This window comes from Penaeus chinensis, chromosome 15 (assembly GCF_019202785.1).
Source record: "Penaeus chinensis breed Huanghai No. 1 chromosome 15, ASM1920278v2, whole genome shotgun sequence".
NCBI lineage: Eukaryota > Metazoa > Arthropoda > Malacostraca > Decapoda > Penaeidae > Penaeus > Penaeus chinensis.
Window position 1 is genome coordinate 5,815,450 of NC_061833.1, and position 27,500 is coordinate 5,842,949.

Sequence of the window (27,500 nt, forward strand, 5' to 3'; positions counted from 1 at the left end):
CTTTGAGAATCGACCCAACTTGAAGGCAGGGCTCTGAGAATCGACCCAACTTGAAGTCAGGGCTCTGAGAATCGACCCAAGTTGAAGTCAGGGCACTGAGAATCGACCCAAGTTGAAGTCAGGGCACTGAGAATCAACCTAAGTTGAAGTCAGGGCTCTGAGAATCGACCCAAGTTGAAGTCAGGGCTCTGAGAATCGACCCAAGTTGAAGTCAGGGCTCTGAGAATCGACCCAAGTTGAAGTCAGGGCACTGAGAATCGACCCAAGTTGAAGTCAGGGCTCTGAGAATCGACCCAAGTTGAAGTCAGGGCACTGAGAATCAACCTAAGTTGAAGTCAGGGCACTGAGAATCGACCCAAGTTGAAGTCAGGGCACTGAGAATCGACCCAAGTTGAAGTCAGGGCACTGAGAATCGACCCAAGTTGAAGTCAGGGCACTGAGAATCGACCCAAGTTGAAGTCAGGGCTCTGAGAATCGACCCAAGTTGAAGTCAGGGCTCTGAGAATCGACCCAAGTTGAAGTCAGGGCACTGAGAATCGACCCAAGTTGAAGTCAGGGCTCTGAGAATCGACCCAAGTTGAAGTCAGGGCTCTGAGAATCGACCCAAGTTGAAGTCAGGGCTCTGAGAATCGACCCAAGTTGAAGTCAGGGCACTGAGAATCGACCCAAGTTGAAGGCAGGGCTCTGAGAATCGACCCAAGTTGAAGTCAGGTCACTGAGAATCGACCCAAGTTGAAGGCAGGGCAGTTCAAAGAAAGTACACTGACTGGATGTTTGTAAATGTGTGAAGGGAACTAACCATTGCTCGTTGCAAATTGTGAAGATTTGTGCTACGAGTTATCACCATTTGCATTCATGTTGTTTAGTATATAAATGGTAAACACACTAATATTACTTTAAAAAAAACAGATATGTTATAGCAACTCACTAACACAATGTTGACATATAAAACTGCTGCAAAAATAGTTTGTTGACATTGACGCAAACGGTATGATTTATCAGTATTGACATTTTCTGTTATTTATTTCACTGTTATTTTATTTTTTATGATGAAACAATGCAACAGGGGAAGTGTTTGTCATGGTGTTGATGTGTGAGTAATTGAGTGACCGATTGACTGTGTGCATGCGCGGGCTGACACACACACACACACACACACACACACACACACACACACACACACACACACACACACACACACACACACAGACATACACACACATACATACATACACATACACATATATACATACATACAATTCATATATATATATATATATACACACACACACACATATACATTTACATACACACACACACACACACACACACACACACACACACACACACACACACACACACACACACACACACACACACACACACACACACACACACATATACACATATACATATACATACATATATTTATAGATAGTTATATAGGTGTGTGTGTGTGTGTGTGTGTGTGTGTGTGTGTGTGTGCGTGCATGTATGTATGTATGTATGCATGCATATTGTAGGAATATTATTTAGGAGTGTGCAAGGATTTTTTAAAAGGGGGAATGAGCCAAGCGAGCATGGCGAGAGGTTCTGGCCACGCCCCCTTTTGCCCCCAGCGCTACGATACCGTATGTGTAAGCAGTGTGTGGATATATAGAGAGAGTTGTGAAGGGTGAAAACACATAGTTGATACTATGGTAGAAAAAAAACACGATGTAAAACTAGATTAGGTTTTACATTGTGCGTTTTTTCTACCAGAGAGAGTTGTGTACAGCTGTAGTTTTTTTTATCCAGTTAAATTCTTTACATATTTATTTTCTTTACTGATTATTTGTTATATGAATTGGAGAAATGTTCCCTCTCATCAAGTTTAAAATTTTCCTTACTTTTCATATAAAAACCTAAGGAGTAAATGTAGATAGATATTTATCAAGGATAAAGAATCTGTATTTAATGCTCTATTAATCTCGAGAATTCAGTCATAAGTGAATCCGGTCGTGGAGACAAAACCCATTACATTGCAAAAGTGTTCTTTGCAAATAGCTGACAGTTGGAAGTAGGTAAATATCATGTGCTTTCTGTCGCTTGATACTGAAAGACTGAGATTTTTTTTACTAGTTTAGAAACATTTATGGTGACCAGTTGGGATGAAATTGTGAATTTTTATTTTTTTTGTTTTTGTACTGTATCATTTTACATTCCTATTTATATTTTTAAAACTTTTTTTGTTAGAGTATGGGTTGTAGTTTTTTTAGATGCATTTGTTTATGTTTTCTTTTTTTTCAGAAGACTTTACAGAAACAGTTTTCATTAAAGAATTAAAGATATGGCATGTATCAATATTTTGAATGTTCAGTTGTTATTCATATCATTGGCATCAATAATTACTGTATCAGTATCCAAATTATCACAGTATCAATAATGTTCTTAAATTTTAGCTTTTACATGCTATACTCTGCAAAAAGAGCTCACCAAAAGTCAGGTAGAATGCTGAATAACTATACACTAGATACTGTAGTGATGTACTTATATGGCCAGGTGGAACTGCACATGCGATACATCCAGCTGCAACGTCTCCTGCAGGAGAAGATGTCTGACCTGGAGCGGTTGTGTCACCAGGAGAAGTCTTTGCTGGCTGGTAAGTTGGCGTCATCCCCTGTGCGTCACGCCTTCAACATCGCCCACGCCCGCCTGCTGGACTGGTTGAGGGCTCAGCGTCGGCTTCTCCCGCCCGAACGGGACCTCACCTGCCTCATCCCGACCTCACTTTCCACCTCCACCTCCACCATCCACAACCTGTCTGCTGCTGCCCACCATCCACACACCACCACTACTACCCCCCGGCATCACTCGGGTGCCTCACACTCACACAAGCACCCAGCCACCGTCACCATGCACGGCCACATTCACCACACCACTCCCACCACCCTTTCTTGCAGGGATGACGTCCCTCGCCTCGAAGACCTCGGCAGAGCGTACACGCGAAGGATGTCGGGTAGAATGTCGCCGCAAGTCCATGACAATAAGAACCAGATGACAACTGGGGACATAAAGAATGAGAGTAGAAGGACGGATGAGATCAGTGCTCTATATTCACCGTCTTGTAAAGTGATAAATGCGAATATTTTTCAACATCAGGAAAATCAGGGTAATGTACAGGGCTTCATGGGGTGGGATGCAAATATTTACTCGGACGGCAGTATAGATTCTCACCTTATTTACGGTTCAAATGCGAATAACAGAATGTCTTGGGGTTTGAATACCTTCCACGCCAATCAGACTAACGAATACCATAGTTTGCCATGTTCTGGGAGGACTTCTTATCCTCCTTTGCCAACTAGTTGCAATGATCCTCTGTGCAATGCAAACCACTCGCCGGGGTTTGCTGTTCAGAAGAGACAACAGGAAGGTGGTGGGGTTACAATGCAGGACGGGGAGGGTAAAGCTTTCCAGAGCCACCGTCGAGCTCTCAGTGCCGAGGCTTGGAGGTGGCCGAGGGACAGAGACAACTGGCACGAGATGCAAAAAAGCAGGAATGAATCCGTAACACCGTTTTCCACATTCTTAGGTCTTGATGCGGTTTCTAAAGAGGGTAATGTGATCATAAAGTCAAAGGGGAGTTACCAAAAAAGGGGGAGCTTACATAGGAAGGACAGCTTTAAGAAAGAGCAAATTATGCAAAATAGTCGCACCGGGAGGGATCCAGATATGCTGAAGAAGAAAGCGGAGGATGATCCTAGGAGGGGTAAAGCCGAATACAAAATGAGCCGGGCATCATCTGTCTCCTGTATGCCAAATGATCAGTGCCTCATGTATGACTCGGTTATAAAAGAGCTCAAAAGTTCCGTGACTCAGGAACCTCAGAACGGCGAGGGACCGAAGTCTCCCTTCGAGAAAATGAGTCTTAGTGGCTTAGAAGAGTATGACCGTAGTCCTAAGCACACGTCAAGCATAAAGGGACCCACAGAATTCAACTTCAGCAGTTCTAGTTTGCCACACAGAAAGGGCTCTAAAACGAGAAAGAAAAAAGATGCGCTACATCCTAAGAAATGCAGTTCTTTAGACGAAGACAAACTGACTAGTATATTTGGATCTGATGATAATCAGAAAATTGAGTATGGTCTTGAGGATAACATAGATTCTTGTTCTGAGATTTCATCACATGTACGATCATCAGATCTTCATATGCACCCATTTCTGTCTCTGCCGTTTGCATCTGCAAGATTCGCGCCTTCTCCCTCGGAGAGTCATCCTCACATGGTGCGAGGGGGCTCCTTCCATGCGCCTTACAGATCTCGGCAGAACTCGGAGGAGAGACCAAGGAGCCTCTCAAGATCCAAAAAATCTCAGGTTTCTTCGAGCACTTCATGGGAGTCTACTAAAAACACGCACAAGCAGAGGTCCTGCACTTCTCTTTGTGAGGGTTCTGGGGAGAAAATTAGGGACAGTACAAATAAGAAGGGCGTGCCACCAATATCGCGATCGGAGTCGCTCAGATCTTCCCGTGGCTCTTCCACGTCCTTTATCACGAGAGAATGTATAAAAGGCTCCTGCACTCATAGCACGAAGCCAAGGCAGTCGAATCGCATTCCTTTCAAACTAGGTCATGGTGGGGAAAATAAGCAGGAAATCATAGATGGATCTGATTCTTATATAATGAGCCGAATTGTAGGTGGTTACATGAAAGATGATAACGTTGGTAAGGAAAATTTATCCAAAAGTGGAAGTCCTGCAGCCTGGAAAAAATCGTGGAGGGACGATCGGCAGAGAACCCATCCTCCAGTAAACGAAATGTTCTCAAAGAAACCAGAATGGAATAGCTGCCATACTGAGAAAAATAAGCGTAGAAATGCAAGTCTCTCTCGAAGGGATGTAGGCCACAAAGATGTGGAGCGTGAATCGGAAGCAAGAGGTTGCATGGGTACAAACTGGATGTTCCCATCGCCAAAGAATGATGAAACAAGATCATGGCAGACGTCGCGTAAGGCCTCATCCAAGTCTCTGCCTAAACAGAAGTCTTGGCACGCCCGACAAGAGCCATCCTTACATCATCAGCCTCACAATCGGGAGCACCAGCAGCACCATGAACGTAAAACTAGACCAAATTCATTATACTCCTGGACTGGAAGTTGTGAAGGTATCAGTTCTGCAACAGATCACTCTGGAAGGACTGTAGTATCCGCACGCTCTCGGTCTCTTTGCACTGATTCACTCGTTACTCCAGCACGTGAAGTAAATAATTCTGCAGGAGATGTGTATCGCTTTGCTCCAGCCCCACAGGAGCCAAGGCTGCGTTCAGATTCTATGGAAGCACGCTGGTCCTCAGACAACTCCCTAGAGGATCGACCACCCGACCGTCGAGGTGCTACCACTAACTATGATAGTCTATACTCAGAGATATCCAGTGAGTCATCTGTATATGGCACACCTCAGCCTAGGGACTGTCTTGTACCTCGAGAAGACAGAGGTGTCTTGTCAGATGATGAAGCTTCTGTTGACCTTGATGCTACTCCTCGCACCCGGAGGAATGTTGCCCCACGTCGACGGAAGTCTCAAGGGTGCAGATCAAGTGACGACGTACCAAGGGCAGTCAGAGCAGTGGGGGAGAGGAATGCCTTTACCCCTCCTGCAACATCATACCCATCATCCTCATGGCCTGGCATGTCTACCAGAATGTCCTCCCCTGCCTCTAGTTCCCCAAGTGGTGAATGGTTCCAGGCTGCAGAGGTGAGCCGGACAGTGGGGGCACTGGCTGACTCCCTTACCGCATACCGTGCCAACCTTGTTTAAATAAATGATTATTGGTGTTTTTCTTTATATATATCTATTTCAGCCTCACTAGGATTTCATGTTTTCTATGTTTTTGAAATCTGTTCCCTTAATCCTAGCACAGCCTAATGCAGTGGCAATTTATTTATAAGAGAGAGTTCCTGTTAGTGTATATGATTTATTTAACCTATCATGAGCATGTTAATGTTTTAAGCATGTTTTCCTATATGGAATATAATAGATGACCTGATACTGTAGCTCTAGCATGAAGCACAATGATTTAAACCATTCCATTATTGTCTCTGATTTAAAGTTTGAAAGATTATAAAGCCTATTATCAATATACTTGTACCTTTCACTGTAAATATGATAGTGCACTCCCTAGCTTTGAGATACTTACTATAATTCATGAGATTGGCAAATTTTCAGTTTCTCAGGAGATTTACTATGAACACCTATGTGAACTTCTTCATAGTTCATTGTGGTTATTTATAGTTACCAGTTTTAAAGCTCAAAATAATAGTAAATCTCCTGATTATGTTAAATGCTTTGACTGCAGACTGTTTGGTGTCACTATGACAAACTTGCCTCTAATCACACTTCTCTGTAGTTCTTACCTACTTGCCATCAGTTGGACTGATCTACAGTGATGCTGTGTTTATGGCCACAGTCATGATGAGAGCATTCAGATCTCAGTACATCCTAGCACATCCTCCATCTGAGATTGACGCTTCATTGCCTGGTATGGTGGTTTCTTCCTCAGCATGGAGAGCCCAGGGTTTCCGCATCCCCCAGCACCCGGTGTCCGGCCGTCCACACCAGCACCTGTACCATCACCATCACCACCACCAGCACCACCACCACCACCACCACCGGCAACTGCTTCCTGCCTCCAGCACCACCTCATCCCCCCTGCCTACCTCCTCTAGGGTGCTGCCCCCACCCATCCAGTATCGCATACCCCCTGCCAGCCCTTGTAGTGCCCAGAACCCCATAAGACCCCCACAAGATCAATGGGGTGCAATGTCCTCCACCAACTCCCAGTCTCATGCCCCTTCACCACTTCATCACCATCGGCAGCACCAACAACAACAGCAACAACTACAACAACAACAATATCTCCAACTCAACTGTTCCCCTGGTGCTGTCCGGAGGCCACATGTGTCTTCTGAGTGTAGCTCTCCAGCCCAAACTATTCACACTCCTCTTGGCTCTGTACCATCTGTCGCTCAGCAGCAATGGCAACAGCGTAAACCACACTCTTGGGATAACTTGCTTTCCACAAGGGCATTTGGTGGATATGGGTTTGGCTATGGGTTTATTGATACGATCCCCCCTCGTGGAGCTGGCAGGGGTGAGAAGTTGCGGTCAGTTAGCACCCATCGCTTGAGGGAGGAGGACAAGGAAAATGTGGCAGGCGGTGGGGGAGGGGTGCGACCTTCGCCGCGATCATCAGAGAATCTTGTTTCCCCTCTGGATGGCTCCTGCTTTTCTTGTGACTGCTTAAATCTCGATCCAGCACCTCTTCACACATGCCTCTTTTCCAAGCCTAAGAGCACTGAAAGCCTCTTGGCACCACGTTCCCTCCACCCTGCTGCCTCTGACTCAAGCTTGGCAGGAGATCCTCAACATACTAGGCGACGTTCTCGAGCTGCTTCCTTAGCTGACTGCCTTGGTGCCACCAGACACTCTCCTCCAGACCAGGATGAAATGACGCACCTGTGACACTGTTAAAGGTTCATTTTGTTAATGCATTTCACTTCCTGTAATTCTTTTATTAACATTGTTTTTTAACTACCTTACAAAAAAATACAGTAAATGTATATCTTTGATACTTATAAGGCAAATGAATTTATAGTTTTAAAATGAAGGGTTAGTAGATGTACACTTTTTCTAATGAAGCACATTTTAGAATCCTCGTATAGCCAGTCCCTTCTTACAAGGATAAATGATAGAATACCCTTCAACAAAGACAGCTTTGCACCTTGTATCATACCCAATATTGATTTTAAAAATATTGTAGTGAAGATGGTTAGATGAACTATACTTCACAATAGGTAGTAAGCTCTTTCTTGTCTATGAGAAGTAGAGATGCACAAGAATTTTGACAGTGTAATTGTAGATATTTTCTCAAAGAATTAATCATTGCAAGATTCTCAGATACTGAGTCACAGCAAGATATGCAGTTATAGATACAAAACAATTATTTCTAGACATTTGAAAACTCATCTCTGGAAAGTACGATAGGAGTTTAGAAATGATCAAGTAATTACATAGGTATTTCATTGTAACCATTTTACAAAATGATACAGGCTGAACCTCTGTGGATACTGATCTGTGGTCCTTTGGCTTGATCAGCTCAGAGGTAACACAGGGATCCGTGTCTGGCGGCCACATCTCTTTTTTTTTTTTTTACACCTGCTAGTCCCTGCAAGTCCTGCTGTAATTGTTCTCTGCTTACATTCAGTGTAATTTAAGTTAGCTGTTTACCTGTATGACATAATGGAAGCTGAAATATATATATTAATCTATACCCATATCACCTAAACCAAACTAGCTTTCTTTTTTTACGGTATGTTATATTTTTGCATATGCTTCGTCTAACTATTTCCTTGTGCCAATATCTCAGATATATTTGTGGAACGACATACCATGTAGGGAGTCAGTGATCTTAGGCTAGACAAATGGCTTACTTTAGATGTACTGGTACAGGTAAATATTGATGCTGGTAGATTGGAAAAGCCTCTCGTTTGTTCATTGAAAGATACATTTGTGAGTTTAAAGGATTAGAGAGGTTCAGCCTGTAGATTTATTTTGATTAGTGTATTTTCATGAATGAATCCAGCAATGAGCATTCATCATAATATGAAAAATTCGATTATGTATTTATTTGATATGCCATTTTCATTCTGGTTGAGAGAATAAATGTAGGAACGAGGGGTATAATGAGGACTGAGATGGTGATTATCACTATTGGACAAGTAAACTACTGTATCAGGATATTTTATAGTAAATTTTGATTTTCAGATGTATTCTTTTCACTTCACTGCTGAAGTGCTTGATCTAAATTTAATATAGACTCGAAGTTGAATATCAAACTATAAGAGGCTGTAGACGCTGTCATGAACATGGGTTAAGAAAGAGAGACTTTTTTTTACCTATTTATTTCATGTACCATTCTTTTACGACTAAGTGATATTCTATAGACTGCATACTGTATGTGTTGCAGTCTCAGCTGATATTCTGGTAAGTCCTAGAGAAAAAATATAAACATAAGTGTAGAAGTGGACTTTAGAATATCAAGCCACTGTATGTATGGGCATGATATAGCAAAGGCAATGTTGGGTACTATAGACTGCCATGTTGAAATACATTTCGGTTATTATAGATACTACACTGTACGGATTTTTCCAGAAACTCAGAGACATTAGGAGATGTGTGGGATGGATGACCTCGAAATCGACAGGTATTCTTTTTTCACTTTTTTCCTCTCTTTTTTGGATCACGCGAGTGATTAGCAATTATTGTACAACTGTATTGTCTCTAACAATATGAATATTTTGTTAATTTGTAATGTGCCATAGTAGATATTAGTGATGCATATGTAACATGTGCCAAAACAAGGTCTCAGTAAATGTAAAACAGTATTTCAAAGTTTGACATGAACAATACTGGGAGAAATGCAACCACTGACATTAACTATATTAAATATAGCATTATTATTCATCATGAAATATATATATATATATATATTTCCCTCTTTGTTCATCCTTTAACTGCATCGACTACTCATCTTTGAGATAAGATTTATATATTTTCATTATGATGGTACTCTATCTAGAAAGCTATGGACTGCAATAAGAAAAGAGTCGATTGTCAAAAGCATACGCCAGAATATTGGAAGCGTCGAGAGCCAGACTGGGCCCCGGGGTAATTATTTTCGCTTGTACTCCGCATTCCCTGATGATGCTGGAGCTGAATTCTACTGATTTCCAAGTCAGTTTTCTCTTATATGGATGATTTGATATTGATATGTTAATTTCAGTAACGTTAATAGATAAAAAACACATTCTTCATGGCGACTTAAAGATTTATTCGGCGCAAAAGAGTTAACTTTTTTTTTTACATAACTAGTAGACAATTCTGGGCTTGCTCTCAAGAAATTAAATCGGAAATTTCGTTATTCAGATCGCCAGTTGGATAGAAGAAATATTGTTTTTGTCATTTCAGTTAATTGCTATGACCCACGCAAGTATCCAGTAAAATTATATTCAGAGGCAACCCATTTTGCGGTACGGGTCGAGGAGTTGTTCCCCATAGCCCTCCCCCTCTCGACGCTTTTGCAGAATATCAGCAGTCCCTTCTGCTTCCAAGGGCACCGCTAAGCGTTAATGTATCATCTGCTAATTTGACTCTTATATGCAAATCACATAGTCCCCATTGGCATATGTCACGGATAGAAGAGTTGAGACTGGAGGTTCACAGACTTGGAAGTGGAAGGGTGCTGTACACATACATACGTATTAGCCCAAGCAACATGCACACGCAACACGCACACGCAACACGCACACGCAACACGCACACGCAACACACACACGCAACACACACACGCACACACACGCACACACGCACACAGCACACACGCACACAGCACACACGCACACAGCACACACGCACACAGCACACACGCACACAGCACACACGCACACAGCACACACGCACACAACACGCACGCACACAGCACACACGCACACAGCACACACGCACACAGCACACACGCACACAGCACACACGCACACAGCACACACGCACACAGCACACACGCACACAGCACACACGCACACAGCACACACGCACACAGCACACACGCACACACGCACACAGCACACACGCACACAGCACACACGCACACAGCACACACGCACACAGCACACACGCACACAGCACACACACACACACACAGCACACACACATATATAGTACACACGCACACACGCACACACGCACACAACACACACGCACACAACACACACGCACACAGCACACACGCACGCAGCCCACACGTACACAGCACACGCACACAACACACACGCACGCAGCACACACGCACGCAGCACACACGCACGCAGCACACACGCACACAACACACATACAACACACATACATCATACATACAACAGACACAACACACACAATCATATAGAAAGAGTAGGTAATTGAAATTATTACAAACTACCAAGCGATAATAAGACACATCCATGAAACTTCTTTCAAAAGTATATATATATATATATATATATATATATATATGTATATGTATATATATAAATATAAATATATATATATATAATATAATATAATATAATATATATTCACACACACACACACACACACACACACACACACACACACACACACACACACACACACACACACACACACACACACACACACACACACACACACACACACAGATATATAGATAGATGCATGTATGCATATAAACATTAAATCCATGTACATATGTAGATATATATGTACACGCATACTCATTCACTCACTCACTCAACTCACATACATTCACACTCATTTCTTTCTCATTGTCACATACAGCCATGCGTACACATTCATTTATACATAAATACATACATACTTTCATATATACGTATACATACATTCATTCATCCATGCATTCATTCATTCATACACGCATACATACATACATACATACATACATACATACATACATACATACATACATACATACATACGTACATACATACATACATACATACATACAAACATACGAATATATGTTCAGAAACATAAAATGTTTGTATTTTATATATATTCACAGTCATTATGATGTATTATTTGTTATAATACCATCATTATTTGCTATCATATAAACAAAATTCTTTCATTAGATATATGTATCATATAAACGTGAAAAACCCTCACATTTGGAAGCTTTCAGTCAAATCTTTATGCACAAATTTGTACCTCAGAAAAAAACTATACATTATTGTAATATGAAATATAATACTCATGTAGGTGTTCATATATATAAATAGAGCTGGTGGTTGTTTTTCTCTCAGTTTAAAAAGTCTGCCTTACCTGTAAATACTATATTTATCTTCCTTATATAATGCTCAAAATAAGAGAGAAAGTCACATATCATGGGATGATAAACTGATAAAAAGTCAGCAGTTGGATGCCCTAATGCATTTATGAAGCTGAGACTATGTTCTTTTTTTTCAATATTCAGCAGCAGTATCTCATTTGTCAGAGTTGTCTGATAAAAGGATGATTGTGATAGGGGCCCGATTATTTATATGATAAAGCATTGGCATGTAGAAAAAATGTATTATGTAAAGACTTGTTTTTTTTTTTTTATATAAAGTTCTTAGGATTATCTGCAGGTTGTCTGAACATTGTATTCATGACTTTTAAACTTACTCTGAAAAATGAAGTCGCGTGAGGGTTAGAAAATCTGCAGCTTATTGCTAAGGCCACAAGGACACATGCCAAGACTAGGAATAACTCTCAAAGATTTTAAGGTATTTATTTGAATACTGTTGAAACACTGTGACAACAGTGAGCCTACAAATGATTCTCTTGATGAATAAAGGGTGTGTAAGCAAGAGGAGGTCACTCATTTTGTTTACTCTGCACTGTACTTAAATAGGGGTGAGAATGTAAACGAATTTCTGATAGCTGATAGTAGCAAGAACATAATTTTTGGCCAGTTGTATTTTTATTTGAATGTTTATCCCTGATTAATACTAAATGATCTCAAGACCAGTGATAACTCTACTGTTAGGGATTTTTGTTTTGTTTTGATATTGTGTATAAACTCATAGCAATGATGTAAGATATCTACTTTGGTCTGATTTGCTTTTTTCGCTGTTTGCTTGTAAGGAAATCTCTGTGTGTGTGTGTATATATATACATATAAGTTACGAAGAGAAAGTTTGTAATGAAAAGTAATATCGGTGACCTTTTTATTTTTATTTTTTGTATTACAATGTTTTTATCTTTTCATGCTAAAGTTTTTGTAATACTACTTCATAGTCACACATAATCTTCAGTGCTTGAACGTAGTCTTTCATATATTCATCCTGTTTAACTAGAGTAAGCAGTATTGTGATCTTGTACATGATAGTAAGGAGAAATATGGTCTGGAACTGATATAGAGAAATGTTATTTAGAATGTTATTATTTTGCACATAAGGACTGGTACCTTCTGCTGGGTCCCAGATCACTGTTGTCACAGTTCGTGTATTATGGAACAATTTCTTAAGGTGATTTATTTTACTGAAGAAGAAGAAAAATATTGTGCAACTGCAGAAATGGTAAGGTAATTTGCCTTTTGTAGTCTTTAGGATTTATTAAAAACCTGTGTAGATGTTTTCATATTTTATTTACACTCTGGTTACGCAAAATAAATTAATTATACCTGTAATGGTAGTTCAGTATTGCTATTCATCATTCCAAAATGTCAGATGATAAATTCATAAAATAAAGAAATGAAATATCGTCTTGAGACAAAATGGATAAAAAGGTGGACTAGATACTTGAATTATTCTGATTAAGAGAACTGGCCTTATACGTAAATACTACCATGTTTTTACAACAAAATTTAAAACACTTACATTCATACATACATACATACATACATACATACATACATACATACATACATACATACATACATACATACATACATACATACATACACACACACACACACATACCTACATAATGCATGCATGTATACGTACACACACACAGACACACACACACACACACACACACACACACACACACACACACACACACACACACACACACACACACACACACACACACACATACACACTCGCGCTTGAAATGGTAAAAAAGATAAAACATGTTGGATATTAATTTTTACACATGGAACACAGAAATCTACGGTGACGCCAACTTTCAAATCAAATCAAAATGAAGCTTTTTAACTTGATCCAAAGTCATATTTCGCCTTATGAAATGTTCATGAACGGAATAATCTCAGCCACAAGACAAGGAACTGATGTGTCCCCTATTTGTTATGAAGATGTTACCAGTTGGAAAAAAAATAGATGTAACAGATGTGCATTATATGTGGGTCGTTCTGAAAAGATTATGTTTACCTTGACATTAAATATCCTTCTCTGCAGCTTCACCGTCGATCTCCATTATCAGGGCAAATATCACTCACGAATTCCAATTATACTGATAATCTGTGAAAAAAATCTGAATTCGCTAAGAGAACTTGCAGGATTTCTTAAAAAAAAAATACATATTCAACTTAAATTGGTCTGCCATGATTACTAATTTGAAATAAAATATACAGAACTGAGCAACGAAAGTCATTGCCGCCACCACAACAAGAACTGTGAACATGACAGCTATTAACCCATTCGCCCCATGTGGCAAGAATACATGTCATGCCTACTGTAATACACGTTTATTTATTGTATTTACACATGGATGGCTCTACAAATATTTAATCACCAAATAGCCAGTTATCAGAACTACCTATCTCACCTGTCTACCCTTTTCCTTCACTTTAGGTAAAGGTCTTTTGTATCATTTCATTGTTTGAAATATTTTAATGACAATTAAATAATCATAACATCAATAACAATAAAAACAATAGCAATGGTATTAATAAGAAAAACACATTTTCCCGCCAATTCAAGGAATGGGAAAATCAGGATCGGTAACTAGGGTCTACTGATAGACTCCTTGCCGGCTGAACACATGTGTAACAAAATTTACCCAAAACTACAGGGGACAGAACATAAATCCGGGGCGAATGGGTTAACCTGATCTCCAGGGTATCTGTGAATGAATACTGTACATTGACTCGATAAGTTCCAACGAAAAGCAATAGACGAAATCACATAATCACACTGACAAACGGTAATAGTGTCGAGGACGTAAATAACCCTTGCCACAATACCCAAGATAACAGTCGGAAACATTTACAATAATAGTACTTCAAACGATGAATGGAACGGACTACCGTAAACAGCTGTTCTGTTCAATGACATATAAAGCTGATAAACTGATGTGACATATTCACCCGTGATGCCACAGACATGAAAGGAATGAAGCATATATCTTTGTCATAAGTAAGGTGAGTAAGTGCTTGTTTAGCGTTAACAGGTATGAAAGATAGTCTTGATGCTAGTATTATGAGAGGTTTCGGGAAAGATTTTAAAAGAATTCACGCTGTTCTTTTACAGACAAAATTAGTGATATATAGGGATACCCTCATTGAAAATACTTAAAAGGTAATCAGTAACATTGTAATAGACTTATCATGACGAAAAAAATATCAGCTGACCATAAAGAAGTATTATTGTTTATGCAACCGTACCAGATGACGCAGAGAGCTAACTTCGACGAAAATAAAATGTAGCTGGACAAGTCATGCGCTCGATGCACCAACTCTACGGTACAGACCACGATTTCAGCGAAAGTTAGTTCGTAAAAAACAAATGCGTGGAGGGAAATTTCCATCGATGTTAAATACAATTATGATGAAATACGAGAATAATAACAATGAAAAGGACATTGGTATAAGAATAACAAGGACAAATTATATACTTTTAAACATAAATCTCAGTCAAACACAAAAACAAAAACAAAATTGAAGACATTCTCATTAGCCATTAGGCTTTGATGCGAAATGCTCATACTGACTCGTAATTTCAATGATAGAGGAAGACGTCCTAAAATGCAATAAAGAAATTGTTTGAAAATCATACTTTCTGGTCACTAAGCTAGTGAGGAATTCAAAAACAGGATTTAAAATAATAATAATATAGTCAAACAGTTTGCTTCATGTCTCAGTATATACAAGCCTTCATAGTTGAGAGGCAATGATTCTCAGAACTCACGCACGGACAAACACACATACATACATGCATACATACACACGTACATACACACATACATACATACATACATACATACATACATACATACATACATACATACATACATACATACATACATACATACATACATACATACATACATGCATGCATGCATGTACACCAACACACACACACATACATATATATATGTAGGCATGTATGTATGCACACACACACATAGATATACATGCATACATACATATATATATACATACATATATATACATATATATATATATATACACATACGCATATATATATATATATATATATATATATATATATATATATGAGTGTGTGTGTGTGTGTATTATGTATATATACATTTATATAATATATAGATACGTATATATATATATATGTGTGTGTGTGAGTGAGTGTGTGTGTGTGTGTGTGTGTGTGTGTGTGTGTGTGTGTGTGTGTGTGTGTGTGTGTGTGTGTGTGTGTGTGTGTGTGTGTGTGTGTGTGCATATATATATATGTATATATATATATATATATAAATATACATATATATATATGCGCGCGCGTGTGTGTGTGTTTGTGTATGTATATATATATGAACATATATATATATATTTATATGAATATATATATGTATATATATATGTTCATATATATATATGAATATATATATATATATATTTATATGAATATATATATATGTGTATATATATATATATGTTTATATATATATATATATGAATATATATATATATGTATATATATGTATATATATAAATGCGCGCGTGTGTGTGTATGTGTGTTTGTGTGTATGCATATATATATATATATATATATATATATATATATACATACACACACACACACACACACACACACACACACACACACACACACACACACATATATATGTGTATATATATATATATATATATATGAGTGAGAGAGAGAAAAAAAAATGTAGTGATGATGAAGGTGGTAATGATGATACTGATATTAATAATAATAATGATAATAATGATAATGCTGATAATACTAATACTACCACCACCAATACTACTACTTCTACTACAACTACTGCTACTACTACTAACGATAATAATGATAATAATAATAATTATAATAATGATAATAACTATGGTAATAATAATGATAATTATGATTATGGTTGTGATATAACAACAAAAACAGCAACAACAAGAACAATAATAATGATACTGATAATATTGATGATAATAATGAAAATAACGATACTAATGATAACAAAGATAATAATAATCAATATAATAGCAACAGTAATAATAGTTATGATTATGATGATTACAATGATAATAATTATGAATATGATCACCTTTTGAATAGACTTACCATGTATTTCCTCTCGGAATCCTGAATAGAAATTGTAAAAAGAAATATGTAAATGTTTTATTCTGTAAGATATACACTGTTAAAATATTTTGTTTCAATCAACATTATATTATGGCCCATATTTTGCACAACATGTTTTGTTGAATAGGACCTATTCCTGCAATCATAATTCAAGTAACTATTTTAGAATCAAGTACAGTTTGTATAAACCGTCTTTTTATCTATATCAATTGTTAATCCAAATTATATTCATTTCACATGTTTTCTTATTCCTTTTTATACCAAGAACACACATTATCTATCTAATTCAGGAGGGTTTAAGCACTTCGACACGTACACAGTATTAATAATCACACTGTACTGATTGCAATTTGATTACCCAATCACTCATTTACTAATCGTAATTCAGAGAAACAAATAAAAAAAAAAAAACATACAAAATAGTTTACCCGTAAATCACTATATTCAAAGAAAACAAAAACTAAATTTCGTTCATAGAAAACATCAAATTATGGGGAGGGACTAAATGACTATTTATATATCCATTTAATAACATGCTAATGTAACTGAAAAGCTCATTAAAAAAATTATTACAGCTAGCAATCATAAAGTTATGCATAAGCACTGATTGCAGTAACTAATAACAGATTTCTTGTAACAGTTAATGCGCACAGTACAAATGAGGAATCATAACTAACTCTTTTCAGTTATCTGAAAAAAATCAATAAGACGAGATATAAACGTCTTTACAGCTCAAAATTACTTGATGGTGTCGGCCTGATACAGACGTTTTTTTTTTTTTTTTTTTTACATTAGAATAATATAATAATGACAACAATAATAATACCAATGATAACAATAATACTAGTAACGATAATGATAGTAATGATAATATGAAGAAGATGATAACAGTAATAATAACAACAACAATAATAATAACAATAGTAATAGTAATGATAATGATAATTATGATGATGGTAATAATGTAAACAATGATAATGGTGATAATGATAATAATATGAATAATAATAATGGTAATATTAACAAAGATAATAATAACAATGATAATAACGGTGATGATAATGGTATTAAAAGAACTAATATTGATAGTGACTCTAATAATAATAACGATAATAATAATAGTAATAGGAATGATAATAATGTGATAATGATAATAATAATAATAATAATGATGATAATAACAATAATATTGATAATAATAATGATAATGACAATAATAATAATAATAATAATAACCATGATAACGATAATAATGACAAATAGTATTAATAATAATAATGATGATAATAACAACAACAACAATAATGATAAGGATAAGGATTCCTGCTTCTGCAGGCTAGAGTGTCAGATTATAATAATAATAATGATGATAATAATAATAATGATAACAATAACAATGATATTGATAATGATGATAATAATGATAATAATAATGATAATAACAGTAATAACAAAAATGATTATTATGATAGTAATGATAATATCAGTAATGATAATGATGATGATAATAATAATAATAATAATAATAATAATAATAATTATTATTATTATTATTATTATTATTATAGTAATAATAGTGAAAATAGTAATTGTGATAATAGTGTTAATATCGATAGTTAATAAGAGTAATGATAATAGTTATTATTATCATAATTATAATGATACTACTACAACTTCTACTACTAATAGTAATGATTATAATAATGATAACAGTGACAATAATACTAATAACAAAAATTATAATGATAATGATAATAATAATAATAATGATAATAATAATAATAATAATAATATCATTATTAATAATAATAACAATAATACTGATAATAAATATGAATAATAATAATGATGATAATAACAACAACAATAATGAAAACGATAATAGTGATAATATCATTGATAAAAATTATGGTAATGATGACAATGATAATAACAATAAAAATGACGATAATGATAATAATGGTAATGAGAATTCGACATCTCTTCCTGGTAACACAGCCGTGCAACCACACAGCCGATTTCCGATAAAGCTTCCCGATTACAGAGATAAAAAAAGATTCAGTTCCCCCTTAAAAAAAAAATCGCATGCACCATTGGTCAAAGGGGAAATTGTGCTTGTGAAAATGTGAACTTTGATAAGTTTGGAACCAATTATTTACAGAGGATCATGAAAGGTATATAATAATCATCTAATGTTTAAGAATTGTCTATATACATTAATGGTAAGAGAGCCCGAGATATATTTTACACTGGGATACACAGCGAGCAAGAATAAAGTGTAACGAGGGAAGCTGACGATATTTTAAGGTTGATACTGACTCATATTTTAAAATATGTTTGATGATTTACGTTTTACATACACATACTTATATAATGCATTTGTTATATGGGTAATTTGTAGCGGGAAAAATAGTGATGGTTCGCAAGAGCACTTTATTTCCCGACTCCAGGAAATAAAATTGATATAAAGAAATTATATATTTTACATTATATGTCTATGTTTTTTTTTTTGTATAATTCATATATCTATTTCATAAGCAGGGGGAGGATTCGAGAATAAATGTAACTGGAACACTTTCACGAATCATGCAAGAGAGACTGAATTAGCATAACAATAATGACAGATATTGCGCCATGTTGATTAAATCTTGCCAAGATTAACTTCAATAAATAAAACACATCGGTATATCTGGACAAATGAAAAAAAATAAAAAAAGATTCTACATTTCATATAAGATGAGATACAAGAAACATAAAAGATCATAATAAATAAGACGAACGTAGATGACGCGTTCGAAGGTGTGAATTATGGCTTGGATCCATCCATTCTAACTCATTTCAAAATATTTTTTTTCTCGTTATATGGAAATACTGTCAATACCATTCTAAAAAACTTATAACATATAACAGAGTGATTTTGTTGTGCTGCGATACTCGTGGAAATGGCAGTCATTGGTGGCGTTGTAAAGAAGGATTTCTTGAAGGAATTCTGAAGTGAAATTTAATTGATACTTATTAATTAAGGATTGAATCAAGGTAAGTCTTTTTCTGTCTTTGAGTGCGGTTTTGTTGAAGTAAGAGGTAAATAGACGACTTAAACAGGCTCGATTTGTGTTAAGGGAGAAGTTGTGTGTCTTTTGCCGTTTGTCAACTTGATGTTTGTAAACATTGGTGACATTTTCTGGTATTTGTGTTTATATCTCTGCTTTCCTGCCCTCAATACCGTCTCTTTTGCAGATAATGACACTCTAGTTTGATTATTTGTGAGAGAACCTTCCGTTTTTGTTGGTATTTGTGATTTGTTTTTGTTTTTTTTGGGGGGGGAAATTGTGGCACTTTTCCTTTCCTACTTCTGGCACTCCCTTTCCTTGACGTTATTTTGGCACTTTGGTTATTTCTTGTTGTTCGCTGCTGTTGGCAGGTAATTGGCAGCGAGGGAATGAAAGGAAAAGTTTGTTTTCCAAAGAGGCGTTTGTAATTTTTTTTTTTTTTTTTAAGGATACCCATAATGGCTTTGAAAACGAGAGACTGTTTTTCTCGGAATCCTTTTGGCTGTATTCTGTCTAAAACCACTTGGGATTTATTGCAAAGTGTGGTAATCTATATTCTCAACGGAAATGTACTGTAATTTTGACAACCTCTACAGTAAAACAATAACGACAGTGTAATAATCACGATGAACTCCTTTCTTGCAATAATTGCCTTAATCTATAATTTACCGTAAAATAACAAACTTGCTGTGGTCTCTGTGCCCATTGGTGCTATGGCGAAGCTAATAAACTAATAAAATGTATTCCGTGAAGGCAGAACTTTGACCGTTTCCTCGTTTCTTTAATTTCACGATGAAATGTCGAGGAGGTCGACAGACTCTCTCTCGCTAGCTATGTGGTGGAGGTTATTAGGCCTATGCGCATGTGTGCATCTAGAATAGGACAACACATCGTTTGAGGAAAACTAATGATAAACTTTAAATGTCCCTAGCATGTGAAATGATCTGTGTAAAGTAAAATTTAGCCTGAAGCAGATTACAAAAACTGCACACACACACACAAGAAATGCAGTGACCTCCATTTTTTATGCTCTGACGATGATCAACAAACCTCAACTAACTATGTACAGCAAGATGAGCTTGTTAAAATATGTGGTTTTTCGTCATCAAGCGAAGAATCAAAATAAGCTCTGTTCTCCTAGAGTATAAGTGATGGAAGTTTGTTGGCCTTTGCTTGAGTGTGAATAGATTATACATGAATTATATATACATAGATAAAATATACATAAATTATACATATATAAATAAAATATATGTAAATTATACATATGTAGATAGAATACACATGAATTATATACCGTATACATATACATAAATTATACATACAAAGATAAAATATATGTACATTATACATACATAGATGAAATAAGCATAGATTATACATACATAGATGAAATAAGCATAGATTATACATACATATGATATACATGAATTATACATACATACATAAAATAAATGTAAATCATACATACATAGATAAAATATAATTAGATTATATGTACAGAGAGAAGATATACCTAAATTATACATAGATAAAATTCACATAAATTATATAAATAGAATATATGTAGATTATAAATGCATAGATGAAATCCACATAAATTATACATACATAGATAAGATATATAAACTATGTTTACGTAAAGAGAGATTATTAAATGATACATAAAGAGATAAATTAATTAAAACCGTAGCATTGCCTCATGCAAACCTATTCCGAATACTTTGATATATTTTGGTACGTAAATATTGATATGGACCACTAGGAATTTTGCCTTTTCTAATATTTAAGGTGAATCTGAATAAATATCTTTGTGAGTTGCTGCTAGGTATTGTGAATATTTTATGAGGTTAAAGGAATATGCAATTCAAGGGCTTTTGTATAATTTATTAGAAATAGTAAGATTATATGTGTGTGTTTCCTTGTGCATTTGTGCGTGTTTTAAGTGGAAGATACAAGGTATTAAAGAGAAAAGTCTGCAAAGAACTCTTTTCTATATTTTTCATTTATTAATATCACTATCTTGGTTTCATATCATAGTTTCTGTCTCATGTTGATATTTGAAATACCTTTTTGAGTGAAGGAAATATTTTAGATTATAGCTCCACAAATCTTTGATGTTTTTGTATATTGAGTATAGTTATTGTTGGAAATATAAGGCACTAGTTTTGTATAATATGTTTTAGCTTGTCTAAAGTTATTGTTTTTTGCAACAAGCATGTGATCATGAGTAATATTTTGCCTTATTTTCAATAAAAAGAAAAAAATTGAAGATACCTTAGAGCATTTTTGGACACATGTATAGACACACTCACAACTACATCCATATCCACACCCACACACACCCACACCCACACCCACACCCACACCCACACCCACATCAGCATCCACACCCACATCAGCATCCACATCCACATCAGCATCCACATCCACATCCACACCCACACCCACACCCACACAAACACCCATATCCACACCCACATCCACATCCACACCCACACCCACATCCATATCCACACCCACACCCACATCCATATCCACATCCACACCCACATCCACATCCACACCCACACCCACACCCACACCCATATCCACATCTACATCCACATCCACATCCACACCCACACAAACACCCACATCCACATCCACACCCACACCCACATCCACATCCACATCTACACCCACACCCACATTCACACCCACATCCACATCTACACCCACATCCACACCCACATCCACATCTACATCCACATCCACATCCACACCCACATCCACATCCACACCCACACTCACATCCACACCCACACCCACATCCACATCCACACCCACATCCACACCCACACCCACATCCACACTCACACCCACACCCACTCCCACACCCACACCCACATGCACATCCACATCCACACTCACACCCACACCCACACCCACACCCACACCCACAAGGAACTACTCATTACCACAATAATGACCACTATGTATAGTTTGTAGTCATAGTACAGAAGCCATGTAGACTATAGCAATTAGTTAACAGTGATTGTCCTAGAAAAATATCTCTAGATTCATTGACATTGTAATTCCATATATGATTTACTATGTTGATGATGATGATGATTCAAATTTTCTATAGATATTAAGAATGGAGAACAGATGATGAGATAAAAGGCAGATGAACACTAAAGAATGGCATGTTCTTTAAGATCTCGCTTACTGATAAACATATTAGGGCCTATAAAAAATGTAATGTTATACCCAGAAGAAAAAAAAATGCAAAAAGGACTCTTGACCTTCAAAAGCACAAGGACTATAAGTGTTATCTTTATAGATAAGCTCTAATTTTGTTTTTGTTTTTATTGTATTGCTTTGATTGTGTGTTGAGTAGAAAATATACTGATATAGATACTGAAGTATTGCATTCTGTCTGACACAAATACATTTTTCAGGGTGTCATTTTTAGTGGCTAGGAAGAAAAGGCCCCAGCAATGGCTTCCGGGGGAGGCCCAGAGTGGAAGGAATGGATTCCCCTGACTCCGCTCCTAGACCAACTCCCGCAGCAATTCCAGCGGGGGTTGGCAACATCAGACCTTCAGCTCACTTGCCTGGCCTCCTTGCCACAGCATCTTGTGTTGGGGACCAATGTAGGACTGGTGTATTTGGCTCATCTTCCTTCTCTCAATCTAATGAGGCTGAAGTGTGAGGTAAGAATAAGCTAGTCATCCTCAGTGGAGTATTTGTATATGAGACTTGGAGCTATATAAAAGTGTTTGTTTGGTTTTATTATCTTCTTTGTATGTCTGTTTTGCTGTCTGATTGTGAATGGCTCTTGGAATTGCTAGCTTCTTTCATTGTTGCTCCAGCTGTTGTTGTAGAAATGAGATATAGGTTTAAATATTATTTTTCAGAATCCATTATCACCAATATCAAGTGTCAGTGGAGTTAGTACTGTGGATGACATGATTGCAGCAGGAGCTCTCGATGGCACGATTACCATTTTCCAATTACCAAGAGTGGCAAATGTGCAGGGTATTAACCCATCAAGTAAGGAAATCCATTGTAATCCTAAAAAGATAATCTGAACATAACTTATTGCAAATAGTTATACTGAAATTCTCCAGCAGTTTTGCAGTAGTCTCAGCTGATGTGAGGTTGATTATTTTCTCTTTTAGATGCTGGCATTCTTGGTTCAAGGGGAATACCTGCAGTGCAGCCAACTGTGAAACGCTTTACCGTTGGAAGTATCCACAGTTCAAGAGTAACGAGCTTGACATGGAGCAGAAATGGCATGCGACTGTTTTCTGGCGATACACATGGTGTTGTGTCAGTGATTGACATTAATTACCAAACAAATGAGTGTACTGCCCGGGAATTATTGAAAGAAGAAAGTAGTATCACTCAATTGTCATACTCCTATCAGCAGTTAGCTGTATCCACCCTAGAGAGAGCCCTGATTTATAATGTAACACAAGGAAGTGTGCAGCAGGTAGGCATGAAGCCCAGAAAACATCCAGGCTTGTTTGGATGTGTGTGGTCTCCTACAGTCTCAAGTGCAGACTCTGTTCTTTATACATCAAGACCTGGTTTACGTCTTTGGTCAGCCAATAGTCATGGTGAAGTCATGCATACACACATAATTAAGGAATTGCCTGATGTGGCTCAGATGCAGCTTTTAAACCCTAGCCTGGAAAAGCCTAGGGAAGGCGAACGATTTTCCTTTGGTATATTGTTCACACTTGGAACATCTCACATTGTTACTTATAATCCAAACTGGTTGTTTGTGATAGACATCAATAATTTAAAAGTATCAAGCTACAGTGGACAATTCAGACACATAAGTGGAGTTGCTGTGTCTGAAAAGGAAATATTTGTATTAGAAGGATCAAGAAATATCAGCTGTATCAGCATTGAGAAACCTAATATAGGTGAGAAAGGGAAACCATTAAATCAAAAAGCTTCTCTTTTTCCTGATACCCAAAACCTTTTGGGTATTAAGTCAAAAATCATGACACAAGGTTCAGGCTTTCTTGACCAAATTGCTCGCATGAGCAGCAGCGTTGCTGCAAAAGTTCAGGAACATGCCACACCGACAATTGTGACAGGCCAAAATGGCAAGTGGCCAGCATCACAAGATAGTCCTCAGCTAGATCCAGTTCAGCAGAGGCCTACTTCTCTTAAAACTCAGCAGAACAATTTTTCCTCCTCCTCCTTGAACATTGGCCCCAGCAGGCAGGAGCTTGGCCATCAGAGGTCTTCCTCATCTGGAATGATACAGGACCCACAGCAGCGGTCCTACTCCCCAAGTCTGATACCTCCCAGGATGGTTCAGTCGGTCAGCAGTTTCTTCCCTTCCCTTATCTCTTCCCAGTCCTTGGTCAAGACTTTTGGGAAAACTCCTCCACTGACTGATGTACATGTGCCGGTAAGTTACATAGCAAATATAATTGTTTCAAGTTGGTAACAGTCTGTGTTCAGTCTGTCAGTAGTGTCTAGCTCATTTATTACAGCTGGGGAGATACAATATAAGCAAACAGTTTGTGCTGGATAACTGTGCAATCACCTCTTGTGGTGAATAATCTGTTATTATGCTCCCTGGATGTTATTAAAAGCAAACAAAAGCAGTAGCAACCTTAGGAAACTATCTTTTAGTGATTTAGTTTTATTGTTCTTTCATTAATGAAATTCTACCGATTATTTTATTTGGGTAAGCAGCACTTCTCTGTCTCTCTTAATCTCATAGCTTTAGTTGACATATTTTTAGAAATGTAAGTGATTTTCTTACTCTCTAGTGTTATTAGATTTTACAGAATTTTTTATGATTTAGTATTCAAAAATGATATTTATGCAATACAAAATCAAGTGTGAATTGTTTAACCCATTACCACTGGGAATGAGATGTACATACAACCATGTCCACTGTGATTTAAGTTCATTAATTGTATTTATACATAGATTGCTTCCAAAGTACTTACTCACCAAGGGTCAATTACGAGTCCTTCCTATCTCACCTTTTTATCCTTTTCCTTGATTTTTAGAAATATTTTCTAATATATGCTGCTGTTTGTATTGTAGATAGCTTTACAATAATCATAATATCACTAATGATGATAACAGAACCATATTAACACTATTAGGGAAAAAAATCCTGCAAGGCTAGGGAAAATCAGGTGAGGTCATGTAGGCTTACTAATTGAATCCTCATTAGGTGAGCACATGTGGAGTCATCTGCTTGTAAAGATAATTGACAAAAAAATACAGTGGACATTACATGTTCTTGGTGGCAGTGGGTTAATTGAGGAATAGTTTTATGCTATAAACTGAAACGTTTTTTTCTATTGATTCACAGAACATCACATTAGTTTATGTAAGATTTAGGCTCTTGTTCAGTGTTCTTTCTTCTGCTTTTAGGTGTAGTCAGTCAAATAAACCATTGCACTTCCCTTATTATTTAGAATATTGCTGCACAAATTCCCTATCTTTAATTCATACTTGTTAGATTTTTTTTTAGTGAATGAACAAGCAGGTGCTTTGAACTGAACGTGATTATATTAGATAATGTCTCTAAGATATATAATTTACTTAAGAAATATGAATTTTTAAAGAAATTTAGGAGTGTTGGATTAGATATTGCATGCAGTTTGTGGTTTGTAGTCATCCCTATGCTTTTAAATTATATGAGAACAGTAGTCAACTTTAGATATTTATCATATTTCACATGTTTAGTGGAAGACAGCTTAGTTATATGTGTAGTAATGATGCAAAACCATTGCATAAAAGAATTAGACCATAATTAGGCATAGTAAAATATGGCAAACCCTATGTTTTAACATAAGAGTTTATTTTAATATAACCATTATGTTGAACAGCTTCATAGACAGTGATTATTGAAAGAATCGTACCCATTAGCCAATGCACCTAATGCCATGTATATTTTTATAAATTCTAGAATATGTATTAAGAGAGGATGTAATATATTGAGAGTCCATTGTTTATTTATTGTTTGTTTACAATGATCTTGTCCTTCCACCTATGTATCAGGGAGAGTGTGAAGTTATTGGGGATTTGGAGGAGATTGTCACGAGTTATCAGATTGTTGCTCAAGAGGGAGCAGATGCTGAGCCCTTAGTTATGAGAGACAAGTCAAAGAAAAAAACCAAGAGAAGATATGGTAAGATATTATGTTCATAGTTTCTTGTCTTAGATATGGGTGAACTTAATATTGGTGGATTAGGTAGTAATGTAGGACTTCAAAGTATAATTTAAACTGTTATGGTATATAGTGTTTTCTCTGTATACCTATAACCATTTTGGAATATTCTTTGTGAACTTAAGATTCATGAAATTGAATTTAGCAAGTTGTATT

The 27,500-nt window shown here is 36.6% G+C and overlaps 2 protein-coding genes across 2 annotated transcripts in view; both read left to right on the plus strand.

Moving 5' to 3' along the window:
- Positions 1–11,118, plus strand: part of LOC125032812 — a 111,288-nt gene extending 100,170 nt beyond the window's left edge. The window contains exons 5-12 of the mRNA XM_047624197.1: positions 2,542–5,787; positions 6,370–7,493; positions 7,698–7,803; positions 8,431–8,484; positions 9,002–9,018; positions 9,656–9,702; positions 10,119–10,273; positions 10,884–11,118. Coding sequence (XP_047480153.1) covers positions 2,542–5,787; positions 6,370–7,493; positions 7,698–7,803; positions 8,431–8,484; positions 9,002–9,018; positions 9,656–9,702; positions 10,119–10,273; positions 10,884–10,988 — 4,854 coding nt within the window. The 3' untranslated portion in view covers positions 10,989–11,118. The remainder of the gene's footprint in view (positions 1–2,541; positions 5,788–6,369; positions 7,494–7,697; positions 7,804–8,430; positions 8,485–9,001; positions 9,019–9,655; positions 9,703–10,118; positions 10,274–10,883) is intronic.
- An 8,645-nt stretch (positions 11,119–19,763) lies between these two features.
- LOC125032813 (tectonin beta-propeller repeat-containing protein 2-like) overlaps positions 19,764–27,500 on the plus strand; it is a 20,087-nt gene continuing 12,350 nt past the window's right edge. Inside the window, exons 1-5 of the mRNA XM_047624198.1 lie at positions 19,764–20,129; positions 23,587–23,841; positions 24,046–24,181; positions 24,310–25,559; positions 27,176–27,305. Coding sequence (XP_047480154.1) covers positions 23,626–23,841; positions 24,046–24,181; positions 24,310–25,559; positions 27,176–27,305 — 1,732 coding nt within the window. The 5' untranslated portion in view covers positions 19,764–20,129; positions 23,587–23,625. The remainder of the gene's footprint in view (positions 20,130–23,586; positions 23,842–24,045; positions 24,182–24,309; positions 25,560–27,175; positions 27,306–27,500) is intronic.